Below are 19,593 nucleotides of genomic sequence, written 5' to 3'. Positions count from 1 at the left end.
GGGGGGCGTTCCCGGCCCGGCGCGGGCAGCAGCGCGATGGCGGCATCGCCCAGCGACCTGCGCCGGGCCGGCAATGAGGAGTTCCGCCGCGGGCAGTACGGGCCGGCCGCGGAGCTCTACACCCGTGCGCTGGAGCTGCTGGAGACCGCAGGTACGGCACAACCCGGGCAGGGCGGGAGGCGGGCAGCGGGCGGACGCCGGCTCAACACCTCTCTTGCTTGTGCCCCGGCGCAGGGAAGGCCGCCGCCGAGGAGCGGAGCGTGCTGCTCGCCAACCGCGCCGCCTGCCACCTCAAGGACGGCGCCTGCAGCCTCTGCGTCGCCGACTGCAATAGGTGAGCGCTGGTGGAGCCCGCAGTGGGGCCGGGGCTCGTTCGCTTGCTTCCCCACCGGCGGGAGGCACGGCGGGAGGCACGGCGGGGACGGCGACCAGTAGGGAGCAACGCTGGCCTGGGCTGGCGCGTCGTGCCGGGGCTCCCACACCGCCCAGGCTGACGCCGTCCCGGCCGCCCTCTCCTCTGTGCCGCAGCGCTCTCGACCTGGTTCCATTCGGGATCAAGCCCCTCCTCAGGCGCGCAGCGGCGTACGAGGCTCTGGAGAGGTACCCGCAGGCCTACGTGGACTACAAGACGGTGCTGCAGGTGGACTGCTCCGTACAGGCGGCACACGATGGTGTCAACAGGTAATGCTCTCTGCAGGCAGCGCCCAAAGGCTTGGGAACGCGGCAGCTCGGTGAGCCATGCATTGCTTCTGCCACTGCGTCAGGAGCAAGGTGGGTCCCAAGCACACGAACGGAGCAATGGAGGCCTCTGATGTTTCATACGGGGCCTGGCCATGCTCCATTTGTCTGCTAGTGCCCTTAGCTCCTTTCAAGACGCTGGTGGAGGCTGGGAATTAATTCCATAGGGTTGTTTCTGCTTTGCTCAGTGCCTGGTTTGAAGGAAATAATCATCTGCACGTTCCAGCACCCTGCCCTTTAAGCTTTCCTGTGCTGGCGGGGGTTACAGGCTATTGTTATCCTTTTCTCTGCCTGGACCTGTCTGCTTTGCTTCTTCACTTGCCAGACTGAGGAGTAACACACACATCTCTCGCTCGCCCGAGCACTAACAGTCTTGCCCTTCGATATTTTTAGCCCTGCCTGGTACAAAGGTCCTTTCATTAATGTCCTGGCTGTAGAAGGAACTTAGTTTAGATGCACGTGTAAAGGGATTACTGGAGAGATGCTGTTCTTGATACATGAGACAGGTTAAAAAGGGACTGGCTACTACATGGCGTACCCTGCCAGCAGACGGGTGAGTGCCAGCTCTTACTTGCAGGATGACTAAAGCCCTCCTGGAGAAGGATGGTGTGAACTGGCGCCAGAAGCTCCCACCAATCCCCTCAGTCCCCATTTCTGCCCAGACGAGGTGGAGCGCTCCTTCTGCCGGAGCCCCTGGGGCAAACACTCCTCCTGCAACTGCACCACAAAGAGAACCAGGTGAGAGTGTGCCCTTGGGCAGAGCAGAGAGCCCTGTGGCTCAGGAGGCTGATGAGCAAGAGTGCTGCCACACCGGCTTGGTGTGCCTGCAGCTGGGGCTGAGGCCTGGAGAAATCTGGGCCTGGTTCTGCCACAGCCTTTTCTGTTGATTCTGAATTCTCTGATGTTTCTGTGTCTCACCTCTGGTATGGGGATATTTGCCTTCTGGGAGGCTGCGCTGCTGTTGTCCGTTTTATAGCATTCTGTATTCTTTCATGCTGTTTCCAGACAAGGCTGCTGCTAACCCAGAGAGAGCTCGAACTCTGAAGGAAGAAGGAAATGAACTTGTAAAGAAAGGAAACCATAAGAAAGCAATTGAGAAGTACAGTGAGAGTTTAAAGCTCAACCAGGAATGTGCAGCTTACACCAACAGGTACTACCCAGCTCATTGCCTAAGAGCTCATTGCTCTTGGCCCTTTATAAAAGCCAACATGGTACTTGCAACAGAGCTGGCTAATGTTTGCTCCCAAACAAATGAATAAAACAAAAGCACCATGCATGTTCACCCCAAGAGCAGTCTTCCCTGTAGTTTCTATAATGTTCTATGATCAGGTACTACAAAAACCCTTGGAGATGCTCAGGCATTTCCCTCTTTAATGCTTGTCTGCCAGGACTGCGGTATTTTGAGTAGTGGCTGCTGCCCCATGAGCCACAAATTGCAGACTGCTATACTTAAAGTACTTCTAAGGCAATTGCTGCAAGCAGAGCACATCTGACTAGTGTAGACAGGAACCTGCATATTGAAATACAGGTTCTTAGTTTTAGAGCGGATTGTTCTAAAAATCCTCTTTATTTTCCAGACTGAAAAACTCCTTTTTTTTTTTTCTGCTTTTCACTGAAACTTGAGCTCAAGGAGTAAGATGACAGCACAGTTTTGGAGTCCAGCTTTGTGCTGCACTGGGGTCAGCTGAGATCTGCTACATGTATTGCAGCAGCAGATGCTGCTTCTAGCCAGAGGTCTCTAACCAGGTATCTGTATTGCAGAGCACTCTGTTACCTGACTCTGAAGCAATACAAGGAGGCAGCAGAGGACTGCACAGAAGCTTTGAAATTAGATCCTAATAATGTTAAGGCGCTCTACAGACGTGCGCAGGCACTGAAAGAACTGAAGGTAAGTCAGGAGGTTTTGAACACTTCTAGGCTAGGACTAGAAGCCTGTTCATGCATGATCAGAACCAGAGATGCTCTTTAGAACTTGTTTCTGTGTTAGACACTATCTGCTGTCAGATAGCTGGGATCTGTACTGGCTGAGGGGGGATATTCTTTCACATCACTATTTGCTATTTGGATCTCGTGAGTTTCTCAGCATCAGGTCCTGCTTCTAGAGATGCTGAGAGCAGCTACGTGTTGTGTAGAGTTTTACCTCTTCATGTCTGGTGAGAGATTCTATAGGCAGTACTGGATGATATTGTATGCATGTTGGACTTGGAATCCACTTGAGTGACAAAATTGTCTTCTCAGCCCTAGTTTGAACATGTTTTAGAACAGCTACATTGATGCCAGTGCTTAAGCAATTGCAGAGAGGGAGTCACAGGCTTAGTTGTGTTGCCTTTGCCTCTGTTGCTGGGTAGTAATTCCTCGGACCGAATTTTTAATACATTAACACTTCAGAAATACTCTCCTTCTAGGATTACAAGTCAAGTATTGCAGATATCAAGAGCTTGTTGAAAACTGAACCAAAGAACACAGCTGCACTGAGATTACTGCAGGAACTGAACAGAGCCTAGGGTAACCAAGCAACAAGGAAAGCTTTGTTTTCCACTGCAGAAGAAAGCTTTTTCCCTTCTGGTGTTGTTACAGGGACCAGTCTTAATCAGGATCAGTACTGAAATCCATCATCCACTGCTGCTGAGATGTAACGAGTTCTGTGGCAGCACAATGAATGTTAAGACACACAATCTGTATCAAACTCTTTATTATCTGATTCTAAGATCATTCAGTTTTAATGCCCCTCCCTCAGAGGCATATAGGTTAACTTCCCTGTAACCATCAGCCTCAGGGACTCTTTTTCATGTTAGCTAAGATGCATGTGATGTGGCTATTCTCTTTCTGAAGAGCTGCAGAGATTTTATTTGTCCTTATTCAGGTGACAGTTCTGCTGCATTTGTGCTGCTATTACTTAAATGCTGCAGGAACTGCTGCAGTCGCCCTAGCACCAAGCACCATTCTTGTAACAGAAGCACAGTTACTTGCATAGGGCCAAGCTTGTTCTCTGTCCCAGTTGATGCCTGCTGGCCCTCAGCTGAGTTTCTGCTGCTTAGTGTGGCTGGGCAGTGTTTACAGTAGCAACTTTCTTTTAATTATTCTGCACATTTAAGGAGATAGCAGCAAGTGAAGCCTGCCTTGTTACACTGTGCACTACTTCTTTAAGATTATGGGTGCTTGGGAATTTTACAATTGTTATTTTGTGTTGGTTTCTTGTGTTTTGGGTTGGTTTTTTTAAACCACTCTAGCTCCTCTGTGCCTTTTGGAGCAGTTGCTACATGGTGTTACAGGGAGGGGGATATTCAGTTAACATCCCAGTGAGGCCTGGCTTACTACTTCAATGCATGTTTATACTTTTTGTGCTCTTCTGCTTATCTGGTATTGATGGCACTGACTTGAAATGGTAGGTGAAGAGATATTTGGAGCTATCCTGTAAACCATTAAAACTGTTTCTCATTAAAGCCATGTTTATTTTCACTTTAGAGCTGTGTGTGTTATGTGGCTGATGGTATAGGGGAACTGGAACATTTTAACCACTTCATACTGTCCCTCCTCCTTTTGTCAGAGGTCTTCAATCACTGCTGTATAGTGCCTTGACTCTGTCAGATAGTGACAGTCCATGAAGGTTTCTGACAATTGCTCAGCTTTGCACACTGTGCATGGATAGAGTGCTTTAAGTGCATCTAGGTCAAGATGCTGGGCAACACTAGAGCTGAGCCAACTCACAGTACAGACCAGGAGCCAAAAGCTAGCTCTTAAGTGAGGGTTCAAATACCTTTGTTTCCCACCTTGCTTCTCCCAGGAGCCAGTGTATCAGGCAGGTACCCCACTGAAGTGAATTTAGGAAGCTGGCAATCCCTCTAATGCCATTAAAGACTTCTTACCTTAGTCTGATGTTAAGTAGCTTTTTGTAGGTCCCAGGGCTGTACTCCATCAGCTGTAATGGGCTAGAGCTTAAAACAACTCACTGAGAGGCACAGATCATGCCATTCCCTCCATTCCACTTGTAAGCACTGCAACTCCCATGCAACCAGTGCTTGCCTGAGCTCATAGCAAGTAGGCGTGATTGATTGATTGATAGATGTCAGGGTGGGGAAGCACAGAAGAGGTACACAGATAAGCAGAGGAAGGTCACAGCATACAGCAGGAAGATTGGCTTTACTTAGTGAACAGCTATCCTTTGAACAGCCCTGTGGTTATCTAGAGTGGCAGATACCTGCACTGTTTAGCAATATGTGACAACACCTCTAAGCAGCAGCATTCACCTCTTTTCCTTCTCAGCAACAGCACTGCTTTTTCGTACCTCATCTCTAAGACTTTCCCCCAAATGCCTGCAGGTAGACAAACATGAAGCAGTGAGTCTTGTGCTCAAAGTTCAGGGTCACTTCTGCTGCTATCTCCCCTTCTGTCCCAGCGACAGTGCTGCTGTTCATGCATTACACAATGGTAGTGCTGTCCACATGGGCAGCCAGTGAGTGTTTGTCACGGAGGCAAACGTGCATCCACCCCTTGCGAGAGCCACAGCAGCTGTTCCAGACTGGAGACTCCAGATTTACATTTGCATTGCTGAGCTCCTGCCTCAGCTCTCTAAAGCCTCAGGCTTCCCTGAGGAGTTCAGGTGGGAAGCTACTCTGCAAACCAGTTCTGCAGTACTCATGGGGACCCAAGCTACAGCTGCACCTTTTCTGATAAACCTCTGGTCCTTGTTCACATCCTTTCTTAAGTTATTCTGATGTCCCTGTGTTCCTTGGTCCCAATCTGCATTCCCGCTAGATTCACAGCCATCTTCTCCAGCCAAGCCATCTAGTAGTGATGGCAGTGTCCCCAGCACATCTGAACTTCCCTGTTACACTTGAACAAAGGTTGCAGACAAGCCAGCAAACAGCAGAATGCACCTGTACAGTTTCCCTCCAGCTCCTTATGTGCATTACACTCATGCAAATATCTATTTTTCCTTTAGCGATAAAGCATAAAAGCTTCCAGCCAGTTACACTTTGGGAGAAATAACCAATGAAGGTCTTGTATATTAAGTGGATTCAAAGCCTTTATAAGCATCTCACAGAGAACGAGATATCTAAATAATGCACAGTTCAGGCTGAGGTGTCCACTATGTGGAAAATAATTATTTATGGAGGTCAGAAGAAGAACTGACAAAATAAAGGCAAGAAAAAGGACTGATGAAAAGCTGCAGGGCAGAGCTCCAGCTGAGCAGACACTGTGCAGGAAGAAATGTGTAAGCGACTCTATTAAAACACTGGAAGGAAAACAAGAGGTAGGAGGGATGACTCAGCAGCGGGTTGAGCTGGGAGTATGATACAGCACAGAAGGAAGATGGAGATGGCAACACCAGCACACAAGGTGGGTGGTGCTGACGGAGGTGTGCTCCTGTCAGCTCAAGGAAGCAGTCAAATAAGGACAATGCATCGCTAGTCTCAAGCACCACGAAGCATCTAGGGACTGAAATTCCTTTCTTAACTAGGAAGAGCAGAACATAAAGGCCAGGATGATGACAGCAGCATGCTCTGGGAGAGGCCCAGGGAGCAGAACACGGTGATAATGGATCCCAGCTGCAAGCAAGGAGCAACCCAAAGGGATGATGCAGGTTTGAAGGTTTTCAGTCCTGTCAGTAATTCCTTGAAACCACTGGTCAGGAACGCACAGAGGAGAAGCAGCTTTTGATTTACAGCTACTCCACAGTACCTCAGAAGCTGGGTCCCATGTACCAGATACACACATGGTGTGGTGACCAGCAGAAGATGCTTAGTGCCGGTACTCCTGCAGGCTTATAGGGTCCATTACAAAAGGAAAACCACAGGAAGATGATGCCTTTTAAAAGGAAGTTAAAACCAGCTACCTAGAAAGGATAAAACCCATGTAGGTTGTATGAAATTTGCTTAAAGCCATTCTTCTAGAGTCATAAAGGACAAGGAGACCCTGTTGGTTGGGAATTCATTCACTTAATCCTGTATGTGCCCTCCCATCAGCTCTCAGGACTGCTGCTCCACCAGCATCAAAAGCTTCAAACACCAACAACAGCAGCCCGACTCCAGTCCCTCCCTCCCTCTGCATGAAACAGAGAAAAGTATTTACTGTCTTTCTGCAAAGGAAACTAACCCATGTGTTGAGGGGTGAAAGCATCAATTCTTTATTAGTGCCAGCTACAAGAACAAATAAAACTACTGAACCCAATAAATTCACTAAAATGATGATTCACCATCAGTTGCCATTTCCTGGGCAACTGAACCAGGCTGGGTTCCACACTACTGTTTGCTATGTGCTTTCAGGGGAAACAAGAGAATTAACAGGGGTAATTTCTTTATAGGTGCAGGAGGAAGCAATTGGCAAGGTTTACAATACACACAGGAAATAGGATGGGGCATTGAAGACAAGCCAGAGTCACTCTACAGGCACGATTCCAAGGCACGGTGGGGTTGCTGCTGCTGGTCTTCAAAGGCAACGTTCTCAGGGCTCTCTTGGAGTCTACAGGAAACAAAAGAACCCACACATGCAATTTTCAACTGCTAGGAAGTTTTCATTCAGACAAGATGAAATTCAGCTGCACGTGGGTTAACACAGGGTTTCCTTGAGACCACATGCCAAGAAATAATCTATTCAAAGGAGTGCATGAGTCTGAATTGCTTGTTGATGTGTCTGTCCCAGCCTCAATAGCAGGGGCAGCTCTCCTGATGAAGCCCACACAGCACCACTGATATGTTGTAGGGTATCGACTGGTAAGGTTCTACAAAAAAACCCCACTGGGAAGTCCCAGGAAAGATTGTGCTGGTCCCCACTAGAGCTACAGACAGGTCTATAGACAGGTCTTTTCCTATCTTCCTTCCTGGATGCACAGACATTGCTCTCATCAATATAGAAGAAAACCCCACACAGAACCATGTCTCTGCAGTATGATTAAGTCTGGAAAATGAAAGATGCAATTGAAGAAACGGGATATTACAAAGATACTCAAGATGCTTATCAAGCCTTGCCTGGTTTGGACAAGAAACCCAATGCCCAGTTCCAGAGGCAGAAACCAGAGCCCCTGAGCACACCACCACCCGCTGACACCAGCGGCAGGTCCCGCACCTACCTGGGTTACTGCAGGAACAACCCAGCGCTGCCCTTGTGCAAGGTCTCTGTAGCCTGGTGTGCCTGGAGAACAGCAACTGCTTCCTCAATCTTACAACAGAGAGCACAAGAGGGGAGGGAGTTGAGTTGCTCCAATGTAGGAGCGTGCTTCCCAGGAAATTCCAGGCCCTGATCTGGCACATAAAGGACTTCAATCATAATGACAAAATCCAAGCCGCTGCTTCTGCAGCAGACTGATCAGCCCAAAGACCTCTTCTGTGTCTTCCCTAGGGAAATGCTGGAGCATCTCACCTTCTTATAGGAGTCAGGACTTGGCCAGAGAGAAATCTGACTTCTCCATAGGCAAAACTGAAGGAGCCCAGGCTCCTTTAAAAATCATCAATGAAAGGATGAAAGTGAGCCCTGCCTCTCAGGAGCAAAGTGGAGGTGCAGTCAATTCATTGCAACTGTTTTGATGGGAACCAAAGAGAAATATTCACCAGGATTAAGGAGGAAACTGAAGACACGCTGCAGACAGGCAGCGCCTGTCTGGGTTCTGTTCTCAGGAAAGAGCATATCCTCATCTCCTTCAAGGCAGCACCTGCTCTGCTTTCCCCCCCCCCTCACTTCTCAGCACTTCCCTGTGCTTTTAGGGAGCTGCTCTGAGCTTCTCCTCTTTCTGAAGGGGGGCAAGGGTTCAGGCTCTGGGTGCAGAACAATCAACTCGGGGCCCTTCCTGCTCATTTTTCACTTGAAACCCCCCAAACCAGCAGCTCCTTCTCTTCCCACTCTTCCTGTGCACCACGGTCACCTTTCCTTGCAGCAGCAGGGAGTTTGCCCTTTGGGATGTGATGTGTTTGATGCCTCCTTACCTTGGAGTGCAGGGAGTCAGGTGATTCCAGGAGCAGCAGCAGCTCAGAGTTGTCTATCTCCAGCAGCATCCCAGTGATCTTGCCGGCCAGTGTGGGATGCGTGGTGTGGATCAGAGGGTAGAGGCGCTCACCTGCTCCAAACAGCAGGGAGGACATTAGTGCTGTTCTAGTACTCCAGCATTTCCAAACCCAGCACAAGCCCTCCTGCCCTCCCACTTCTGTCCCTTTAACTGAAAAGGGATACAAGGATGACAATGGAAAAATCACTGCTCACAAGCAAACTTCAGCATCTCACAGCAACAGTGTTTGCAGGCAGGGAGGCAGCCGGATGAAGCCAGGCAGCAGCAGGCACTGCCATAGGAGCAGGGCAGTGGAATGGGGAATGCTGCCCATGCTGCAGCATGCACGTGAAGGGACCTGCCTCTGCAGGAGCAGTTTCTTCCCAGGCAGAGCAGGGCAAGCACAAGCTGCGAGACCCCTTCAACATCATGGCACACTCAGTTCCACCACTGGGATGCCAGCCAGCACCCAAAGCCCACAAACCACACAGCAGAGCTGACCCTAACCCCTGCAGCCACCGAGCTCTTCATCAGCGCCTGGCAGCAGTGACGCAGGATGGCTCGGGGTTCCAATCACAAACGCCCTGGCAGCACAGAGCCCTGCTTCTCCTGCAGAGCTTCAGACACTGACTGCCAGGCAGCTGATACAGACAAGGAGTGAGTTTGCTGCTTCCACACCCTTCAACAGAGCCTGAATTCATTAATGTTTAGTTTGGGTTTTTTAAGCAGCATCTCAGAGCAATCCCACACAGTTCCACAGCTTCTCCTAGCAGCTACGCTTTCCCTGGTGCATCCAAGTCCACATGCCCTCTCATGCACGCACAGCCTCACAGCTGAGCCTACTCCAGCACAGCAACCGTGACACCCACCTATCATTTGCTTCTGCTCCTGAGGAGGGGCTGCTGCAAGCATGGATGCTGTCAGGGGCTCCTGCCCCTGAACATGCACAGCAGGTTCTCCCACCTGGAGAAGAAACAGAAGAGCAGCAATCAAAGGCTGGAAGGGATGCGTGAGCTACCTCACTTGCAGGAAGGGTATTTCAACCTTCTGAGATGCTGATGCAGACTCTGGCATTGCCTGTTTGCACCCAAACGCCAGCTTCCAGGCAAGCTGAAGCCAGGCATCACGGCAGTGTGGCTACTGAATCCATAGCCCCAGTTACCCCAGCAGCCCCCTGGGAAGGATCCCTCCCATAGGCACAGACAGGGCCATGGGGCTGCCTGGGGTCAGCAGCCACTTTAACCCAGAGCAGGACCAGGACTGATGCACGTTGTGGTTACCTGCGGGGCCACCACAGGCGCCATGTGCCCCATGGGCTGGATGTTCCTGACGGCTGAGGAGTACTTGTACTGCGGGGTGCCCCGCGGCAGGGTGGGCGAGGAGGGCACCCGAGCGCTGACCGTCTGCGTCCCGATGTTGGCTGCAATGGGACAGGAACATCAGTAAGGAGGAGCCTGATAAACACGCGCCTGTGCTCAAGGAGGCTGAAGCCACCAGGGCAGTGAGCTCAGGCAGAGGGCTTGAAAAACCCCCTCCCGGGCTCAAAACAGCCTCCAAATGAAAGGCAGCTTCTCCAGGACAGGCAGGGCACGGCCACCCAGCCCAGGCTGGTCTGAGTGCGCAGAGGGCAGAGAACTGGCAAAGGCACCCTCAGCTCCAGAAATACCCCTCTGCATCAGCAGCCAGCGGACAGGGACAGCATGAGGCGGGTTGGCTGCAAGAGCCCCTGTCCCTGTCCCCTGAGTCACCCCTCCTGCAGAGAAGCGAGAGCAGAGAAAGGAGGGACAAGGACAAAGGGAAGGGACAAGCCAAGGACAGTCCTGATCCACCCACTCAGTTCATCAATAAGACACCCAATGCCAGAGATGACTTGGGCTGAACCACACAAAGCTGGGGCTGCAGGAGATGCTGCTGCACTGGGCAGTTCTATGTTTTAGGGGACACCAGCCCTTCACCCACCCACCAGCTGAGCAGCTTCCACTCTGCACTACTTGAACCTCCCCTCAAAGCCTGTCCACAGAGGAGCCCCAGGGGCGGCTAACACTGTAAGCCCTGGTGAGCATCCTCCTCTTCCTCACTCACACAAAGGCAGACACAGGGTTGCAGCACTCTCGGGGTGAGGAGTGCTCTAGGTCACATCCCCAGCCCTGCAGGAGCGCAGCCACGTGATGCTGGCACAGTGCAGGGGACACCGGGACAGCACAACCAAGCACTGGGCATACCAGCAAGGCCTGGCTCTCAGGCCACAGCTCCAAACACCTCTAAGGTGAATGTGTTTTACTGGAGGCTTGCCCTTGGCAGCAGCCTGCGAGAACCTCTGCTTCTGCCCAAGAGTCCCAACCTCCACCTCAGTCTGAGCACCCAGCCTAGGGTGCCGTGGCTGCATCACCATCATCTTCGCTGAACGTACTCAGTGAGCAGCAGCCAACACCAATCCACATATTAGAGACCCATCCCATTACCTGAAAGACCACAACCTTCCCCCAAAGTTACGCACAGGCACTGCTCCAGTCCCACCACATCCACGAGCACCATCCAGGCTCCTCCATGAGCACTCCCACAAACCAATCCATGATAGGAGGCAGACCCAAGCTCACAGAGTGCTCCCCTGCCAAGGGTGATGCCCGAGCTGGGTCCTTCCATCACTTACCCACTCTCTGTGCCTGGGGGGGCACACGGGGCACTTGGGTGGATGCCTGTCTCACGGTGCTGATGTTGGACAGCAGGCGCCGGGGCTGCACGGCAGCCCTCAGGATGGGAGTAACTGCAGGATATGCTGCTGTAGAGACGGAGTGTGATTAACAAAGGCAGCATAAGGCATGGGTGGATGTGTGACTGCAGCAGGGGAAAAGATCAGGAGCACCTCACCTCTGAGGTCAACCTCATGTCTTATCCCCCAGGGCCCATCACCGTGACCCCTGCACCAAACCCTTGTGTACTTCTCCAGGCAACAGCCCCTCGTGGATACACACTGTGTGCCGCATTGAGAGACCCCCGGTGCCCGGCTGAGCCCAGCCCACCCCAAGAGCCTGACTCACGGGGAGGCCGGGAGGGCTGCGCACTCCAGCGAGTGCCAGGACGGACCGGGACAACTGGGCTGGAGCTGTAGAAAGTAGCTCTGGGTTGTGGCTGGGAAAGAACACATCATCCAAGGTGACTTGGGAGCCGAGCTGAGCCACGTCTAACCCAGAGCATCCCAGCCGCTGCCGCACGGCCCGCAAGCCAAACCCAGGCTCTGCAGTGTGCCAGAGCACTTGAAAGATCAGCCTCCAGCCCTGCTGCCTTGTGTCCTCCAGCAGCTCCACTTATCTCCTCCTCACAAGCTCTGGCACCTCTGTAACCCTTCTCCCTCCCCTCATTTCATCAGCAGACCTGGTCTCCATGCTCACACCCTCCCACCAAACTCCTCCCTGGTTCCCTCCTCTGGGGTGCAGTCAGTAGCTACTAAACCTGCAGTCCATTGCCTGGGGCACCTGCATCCTACCAGCATTTTGGCAAGCCCCACTGCTTATGGAGAACCCTGGTGCTGATCCCATCAGTCCCATCAATCCCACATGCCAGTCTGCACAACCCGAGAGATGCTCCTCAGCCCGACGGCCACCTCCCTCCTCCAGCCCAGGGCAAATCCTGGCCCCTGTGTGATGCTGCCATTTGGGATCTGGGACTCACCGGAGGAATAGGGGGTAAGAAGTACCCCGGGGGGGGCTGGAAAGAGCCCAGGAGAGGGCCAGGCAGGGCCCTCATGGTGGCTAATCTCTGCATGTACTGGTTGGTGAGGATTGCTTTCCGCTCCTCTTTCCTTTGAGCTAGTGCAACGTAGAGAGGCTTAGTGCTGACAATCCGCCCGTTCATTTCCGTCACGGCCTTGGTAGCCTCTTCTGGGGAGGAAAAACATACAAAGCCAAACCCTTTGCTGTGGCCACCCTCTGTCATCACCTAAAATCAGATTAGAACAAGACAGCTAAGTCCACACATCACTGCAGCACCCGCGAAGCACAGCGCGCTGTGGGGGGGGGACATGGGACCTGCCAGCTACAGGCACCCGATTGCAGCCCCCGAGTGCAGGCTGGGATGGCTGGGGCTGCACAGAGAGGATTCTCTGGGGAATGGGAAAATGGGCAAAAGCAGCAGGTTTGGGAAGTGAAGGCAGCAGAGTCCGGGCCAGCCAGAGACCTGCAGCTTCTGATCTTCCAGAGGATCTGTGCCACAGCCCCACAGGACCCATGGGTCAGCAATGCTGCAGTGCTTAATGCTGCAGGAGCCAGCATGCTTTGGGTTCAGCGGGACACTGTTCCTGGCAGGCTGCAGGGAGCTGACCTTAAAGCCAGAGCATCCCTCTGCACCCATAGGCACAGCCTTCAAGAGAAGGCTGACACCAGTCTTGGTGGCAAGACTGCCACTTTTATGGCTCTCCAATAGACAAAACACCAGCCTGTCACCCTGCTCTCCTCAGAGAGAGGTGGCTTGTGGGTCATTTCCTTTTGCATCCCTGTCACATCAGTCCCAAACCACACAGCAGCTGTGCAGCATTCAGAATGATGTGGCTTTAAGGTCCCACACCCTGAACCTCACCAGGGCTGGGGAAACTCAGCAAAGCTACGGAACATTTGGTGCATCAACAAGCTCACAGGACAGCGCGGGGTACAAGGGGCACGGCTTCACACTTGGCTTGGGATACAAGTCATCAGCAGGGATCCGTAACTCAACAGGATAACAATCCCAATCCATTCCCAAGGGCTGAGCGCACCCCATGAGCCCCAGCAGCTGCCCCAGTCCCACACCTTGGCACTGGTGATGGTGCCATATGGAGAGAACTCCTTCCTCAGCCTCTCGTCATCTATCCCATCATCCAGGTTCTTCACATACAGGTTGACACCCTGCAAACAGGCAAAAAAGCACCTTAGGCTCGTGAGGTTTATGGCAGCTTTTCAAGCTGGAAGCTTGTTTCAGCAGCAGCTCAGGCAGAGGATGGGACATCCCACTAACAAGAGGAGTCACAACCACACGTGGGCTCTACTCATAGGTGGGACACCCCAAGCGAAGAGGCGCCCAGACCATGGCTATGAAGCTGCTCCAAGACCTCAGGAAGCTGCCTTGTTTCCAGACTAATATTTTAGTTCCTGGAAAAGAGCAGACCCATTTGTTCACTGCCAACATCATCTTGGGTTTAGATCTCTCTCCTCTTTCCCAATACTACTTCCCAGCACATTACGAGGCAGTGACTGGACCCCTGCACAGGTCTTTAACTGCAGAAAGCACCCAGCACACTGGTCTGCCCTGGAGAGCCCTGTGCTGTGCCCAAGACGAGGATGCTGCTGGATGCCCAGTGCCTGTTGCTGGTGCAGACCTGCAGGACGGAGCATCCCGCTGTCCCCTTACCTGGTACCTGCTCACTCGCTCCTGCTTGATCTGCTCGAATTTCCTCTTCAGCTCGCTCTGCCGCTCCAGCCGCTTCTGCGCTCGGCCCACGTACACCATGCGCCCATTGATCTCCTTCCCGTTCATGTCAGCCACCGCCTGCCAGCGGAGGGAAGGGCTCTGAGCACAGTGCGAAGCCAACAGCCACGGCTCTACCCTTCACCCACCGCCCCAGGCCAGCCCCACCAGGAGCAGAGCCCTCCCTGGGCAAGGGCAGCAGCTCTGCTCCCCTCCGCCACATCTGCCCATCCAGCCACCCCTGACAGTGCAGCACCCAGGCAAGCGGGAAGCCAGTGAGGTTCCTTCTCCAAGGAGAGACATCAGCAGGCAACAAGCTCAGGTCTAAGGCAGGCAGTGAGGAGCCTCTTGCCTTCTGGGCTTCTTCATGCTTCTCAAAGTTGACAAATCCAAAGCCCTTTGAGCGGCCGGTGCTGTCCATCATGACTTTGACACTTAGCGTCTTTCCTGCAATAGGGAAGGAAAGCGCCCGTCTGAAGGGTGCCCACCAAAGGGGTGCAGCACCGAGATGCCAGTGCAGTGAGGAGACTGGACAGTCATGGCAGCACGGAAGAGCCAAGTGGGAGGACAGCCAGCGGGATCCACGGGTTGGCACAACACTAAGCACTGTCACAAGAGGCATCCTCCAGTAATGGACTAAACTGAAAAGCCTTTTTTGCTTTAAATCCAGACCCAGCATCTCTCACTGCCAGGGCTCCCATAGCCAGACAGCACACTGGTTTCAGGACAGTTAAAAACCTAATAAACAAGAAAACTCACTTTTGTTACCCAAGAAAGTAAAAAAAACTCGTATTTTTTTTCAGGAAAGAACCCAATACAAGTTTTCCTCCATCACAGCAGCAAAACCCATGCAACATCCCAATGATTTAAGCCACTCTGTCATTCAGTGAGGTGGTGTTTAAGCAAGTCAGATGCCAAGAGAAGGGGCTCAGTGTCTGAATCGAGCACTCCCCCCCACTCTCTTTGCAACTGCCACAACTCCACCTTATCAGCTGTGAGGATGCTTTGCTTCAAGAACCCTGCTCACCGAACTTGGAGAATATTTCCCGCAGCCTGTCATCATCCATGTCATCCCCAAAGTTCTTGATGTAGACGTTGGTGAACTCCATCGCTTTAGCCCCAAACTCTGCCTCACGCTCTTTGCGGGATTTGAAATTGCCAACAAACCTGCAGGAAGCAAGGAAAAGAGCCTGAAACCCTCCCCGTTCCCTGCGGAGGGGAGATGGATGCAGGCACTTCTGTCTTGGTACAGGCCAAGAGAGACCCCGTCACCTCAGGCTGTGCTTTGCTCACCCCTAAACCCACCATGTGTTGCACATGCAGCAACCTCAGCACATCCCACTCCAGTGCTTCCCTATCTAAACCCCACCTGGCACTACTGAAACAGGGAGCGCACAGCCCCACGCTGGGGATGTCACCCCAAAACTCCCACAAAGGATGCCACCAAGTGCCAACTCTCTTACTCCAAAGTATCCCCAAGCCCTTTGGGAAGCCGCTTGTCTCTGCCAAGACAGGGGTGTAGAGGATAAGATGATGCAACATTAACAGAGAGCTGATGAACAACAAAACCTCTTCCTGCCCAGATTACCTGATGCTGACAGACAAAAACTGAGGACCAGCCCTGCTTTGTGGGTACTCTACACTGCCTCAGCGATAAAACACAGCCCAGGGCTGGACTCCTTCCCCAGCAGCAGGAATGGCTCCAAACCACTATCACACTTCCAGGCACTGACCACAAGTGACTCCCTGCCCTGGAGCTGCTGTGCCCAGTGGGGATAGGGCAGGAAAGCAGAGAGCAGCAGGAGGTGGCAGCTCCTGAGCATGCACCAAGGCAAGGGAGGAGCAGAGACAAGCGCAGAGCGGAGGGGACACTCTCCCCTCCGGCACTTACACCTTCCGGTCATTGAGCAACATCCCATTCATGGTCTCAATGGCCCGAGCTGCTGCCTCGTGAGTCTCGAAGTGAACAAAGCCATAGCCACGGGATCCGTTTTCATCACAAACCACCTACAGACACCGAGCGAGGTGGAGGGAAGGGACAGACACTGGTTTTCTCCACACCTGCACAAGTAAGACACAGCAAAACCCACCCTCAACTCCCAGGGGCATTTGCCCTCCCTGACACCCCATTCCCAGGAGCTTGTGGCTCACCAAGACCCAAGCACCATTGAGGCACTCAGTTCAGATAGAACACAGACATATCTGTGCAGGGACTGGGAAGAAGAGGGGACAGAAGGAAAAGCTCCTGTTTCCAGAGGAAACACAGCAGCGCCTTTTGGCTTCAAAGCAGGTGGGAATTTAGAGGAGACTTTGTGGGAAGCAAGACAAGAAAGCGACTTCAGCTGGCTAGAGCACACTGCTGAGAACTTGGGGCAGCTCTGCAGCAAGCGCTTCCCTGCAGCGCCCATGCGTGCGTGTACCTTGCATGACAGGATGTTTCCGAAGGCAGAGAACGTGTCGTACAGGGCTTTGTTATCAATGGAGTCATCCAGGTTCTTGATGAAGATGTTTCCAACCCCTGACTTCCTGAGCCCGGGGTCCCGCTGGGACCACATGATGCGGATGGGACGGCCTTTGATCACTTCGAAGTTCATGGTGTCCAGGGCTCGCTCAGCTGGCAAAGAAGCAAATACAGGGGGGCAAAGAGGATAATAGAGACAGATCCCCTTCACATCCTACAGCAGCTGAGATGGGCACAGGAATCAGCGATACTGTTGGACAAGGGCTCATTAACCTGAATGGGCCAGGCTCTGCCTCCCAGGACAGCAGGGCCAGGCAGGGGCTGTTCTCCTCCCCTCCAGCCACATCACTCCTTCCTTTTTAACTGTTTCTTTAATCTCCAAAGCATGTCTGACTCCCATGGGATCACCCACTGCGTTGCACACTCCAGTTTGGCAGATGTCAAACTCATTTTCCCAGTACAGATTATGGTCTCCAGGGCAACTAACCCAACACCTTCCCATCCCCAGCATGAAACACCTTTTTTGTTACAGCTCTGTATCACTGTGATGCCTGCCAGGAGAGGAATCTTGCTTTGCACCATGAGCCAGCTCATCGAGGGAGGTAACTCTCGCAAGGCACCTTCCTCAACCCACAAGCCCAAAGCCCAGCTACTGCATCCTCTCCCAGTCCCTAAGAAGAGATGGGAGCGGGATGGGTCACCAGCTGAGAGCAGACTGGGATTAGTTACAACCGAAACTCAACATCAGCAGATGCATCAGTCCGAGCCCCAACAGCTGATGGGTACAACCATTCAGACAACTGCTCCTCCCTTTCCCACTGCCATCTCTTGCACACCCCAAGCCCCCCCTGCCAGGCAGCTCCTTGGGGCTGTGTTACTGGGATCGTACCATCCACAGGCTGCTGGAAGTTGATGTAGGCATAGCCCAGCGATCGGCGCGTGGCGACGTCCCGGCAGACTCGGATGGACATGATGGGCCCAGCAGGTGAGAACTTCTCATAGAGCATGGCTTCGGTCACATCCGGGTGCAGGTCTCCCACGTAGAGAGAGGCTAAGGGGTAGCCAGGGCCGCTAGCGTTCATGGTGAACCACAAAGCTCTGCTGTGGAGAAACACAGACCCGAGGCTGCAGGGTGCAGGCTGCACGCAGCAACCACAGACCCACACCAGGGCTGGCCCCACCACAGCAGTGCAATCCATGCCCTTCCCATCAGTAGGACCAGGAATGTCTCAAGGACGCTGCAGTCCCCAAGTTTTTAAGGGACATTTCACTGTTGGTGCAAAAGCTGAGCTGTGGTGATGTGCACATCCCAGCCCTCACACACCAGGGTCGGAGGGACATCACACACCACACATCTCCATTTGCTCCTTTCCCCACTCAAACCCCAAGAGAAATAAAATGGAGTTTAACTCCTCGGAAGGGACAGAGCCCTTCTCCACCAGAGAATTCCATATTAACTCCTCCCTCAGGAAGAGAAGAGGGAGGGAGCACCGGTTCACTCTGATGCACAGTGCTGCCCAGGAGCAGCCCACCCTGCTGCCACCAATGCTCCCAGCATCTCCGGCAAGGCAAACACGGGTTTTAGCCAGCCCTTCCCAATTTCTCAGCTTGATGATGAAATCCCCAAAGCAGGAAAATCGATGCTCAGTCTCTCGCTGGTTTTAGTTGGGTACAAGGTTGTGCCTGAAGATGACAGTCGCTGCTTGAGCCCCCCAGGGTGCTGCCTCGGGGAACAGAAAAGCTTCAAGCCCACCTTTGGGGCTCTTACCTTCAAGCTCAGAAGACCCAAAACACCAATTACGGTACCCTAAGGATGCCCCAAATCAATGCACGCACATAACAGACGCGCATTAAGCAATTCCTCAGTCCAAAACCGGTGACCGCCGCGGGCAGGACACCAAGAGCCGCGCATCACGTCCGTGAGCTGACCCAGCCCCTCGGGCAGCCACGATGGGACCCCCAAGGCTCCCGCAGCCCGCAAAGCCGGGCACAGAGTAAAGGGGAGGAGGTGAAGAGGCAGGGCGCCGAGGGCACGCAGAGCCGCCCCGGCGGGGCGCACCCAGCAGCAGTGCGGGACCTGCGGCCGCCGAGCCCCTGCAGTGAAAGGGCTGAGCACAAACAGCCCGCGACGGGCAGAGAAGCAGCAGAGCGAGGAGCGAGCAGCCTGCCCGGCCCGGCCCCGCTCCACCGGAGACACCACCGGACACTCGGCCCCAGCAGACTCTGCCCGAGCCGGGAGCCCCGCACTCACGCCGGGCGCTCCAGCAGACGGGGCTCAGCTCGGGTCCGGTCACAGCTCAGCACCGCTCCGGCTGCGCCTGCCCTCACTGCCCGCCTCTTCCCGCGGCGGCGCCGGGGGCGGGCCGGACCCTCCCCGCCCATCCCCGCCCCGTCCCGCCCCGAGCTGCGCGGGCAGCGCCCCGCGGGCCGGGCCGGGCCGGGTCGGGTCGGGTCGGGCAGAGCAGCGGTGTCCCTGCGGAGCCAGCTGCGGCGTCTCCCCGGTCTGCAAATGGCCGCCGGGGCCGCCTGCGCTTCTCGTGTCGTTGGGGATAAACGGGAGGTGCGGGTGCTGTTTTGCCCCTGAACGCTGACAGCGATTGCGGGTGCGTGTCCCACCCGCCCGCGATGGGGAAACCGCCTGCAGGCTCTGGTAGGTGATTCCCTGAAGTTAAGAAATCCAGGCAGGAACCAGCAAGGTACCAGCAGCTCGGTACGAACCCATCATCACTGGGCTTTACGCAGTCCCAGACTCCGCAGGTCCTGGCAGTCCTGGGGCAATGATTGAATTCGATGATCTTAAAGGTCTGTCCTAACCTGGCTGATTCTGTGATTCTATGACTCTAAGGAAGCTCCCTCGACACCCAACGGGGGCCCACAGGATCTGTAACCCACCCTCTGCCATCACTTTGTGTCTGGATGACATGAGTGTTGCATGGTCACCTTCATCCACTGAGATCACGCCCAGCTGTGCTGCATGTAT

At 53.7% G+C, this 19,593-nt stretch overlaps 2 protein-coding genes across 3 annotated transcripts; one reads left to right on the top strand and one right to left on the bottom strand.

Moving 5' to 3' along the window:
* The first annotated feature begins 6 nt into the window (after positions 1 to 6).
* On the top strand, positions 7 to 6,324 carry TOMM34 (translocase of outer mitochondrial membrane 34). 2 transcript variants are annotated; one of them, XM_080627634.1, is made up of 7 exons: positions 7 to 151; positions 235 to 334; positions 529 to 681; positions 1,316 to 1,476; positions 1,744 to 1,888; positions 2,500 to 2,626; positions 6,200 to 6,324. In XM_080627634.1, the coding sequence occupies exons 1-7, from the start codon at positions 37 to 39 to the stop codon at positions 6,272 to 6,274; spliced, it is 876 nt and encodes a 291-aa protein (XP_080483760.1). In that variant the 5' UTR covers positions 7 to 36; the 3' UTR covers positions 6,275 to 6,324. The 2 variants fall into 2 exon arrangements, with proteins under 2 accessions (XP_080483760.1, XP_080483759.1); XM_080627633.1 differs by lacking the exon at positions 6,200 to 6,324 and adding an exon at positions 3,144 to 4,197.
* A 1,488-nt stretch (positions 6,325 to 7,812) lies between these two features.
* PABPC1L (poly(A) binding protein cytoplasmic 1 like) lies at positions 7,813 to 17,695 on the bottom strand (the record flags this gene model as incomplete). The annotated part of the gene is made up of 14 exons (XM_080628103.1): positions 7,813 to 7,896; positions 8,658 to 8,788; positions 9,586 to 9,679; positions 9,997 to 10,136; positions 11,367 to 11,495; positions 11,755 to 11,845; positions 12,386 to 12,652; positions 13,498 to 13,593; positions 14,096 to 14,233; positions 14,505 to 14,599; positions 15,180 to 15,319; positions 16,044 to 16,159; positions 16,573 to 16,766; positions 17,503 to 17,695. 14 exons carry the CDS (start codon positions 17,693 to 17,695, stop codon positions 7,813 to 7,815), a joined length of 1,908 nt encoding a protein of 635 aa, XP_080484229.1.
* Between the last annotated feature and the right edge of the window lie 1,898 nt (positions 17,696 to 19,593).

This window comes from Psittacula echo, assembly GCF_963264785.1.
Source record: "Psittacula echo genome assembly, chromosome: 12".
Classification (NCBI taxonomy): Eukaryota; Metazoa; Chordata; class Aves; order Psittaciformes; family Psittacidae; genus Psittacula; species Psittacula echo.
This window is presented reverse-complemented; position numbering and strand designations above follow the sequence as displayed.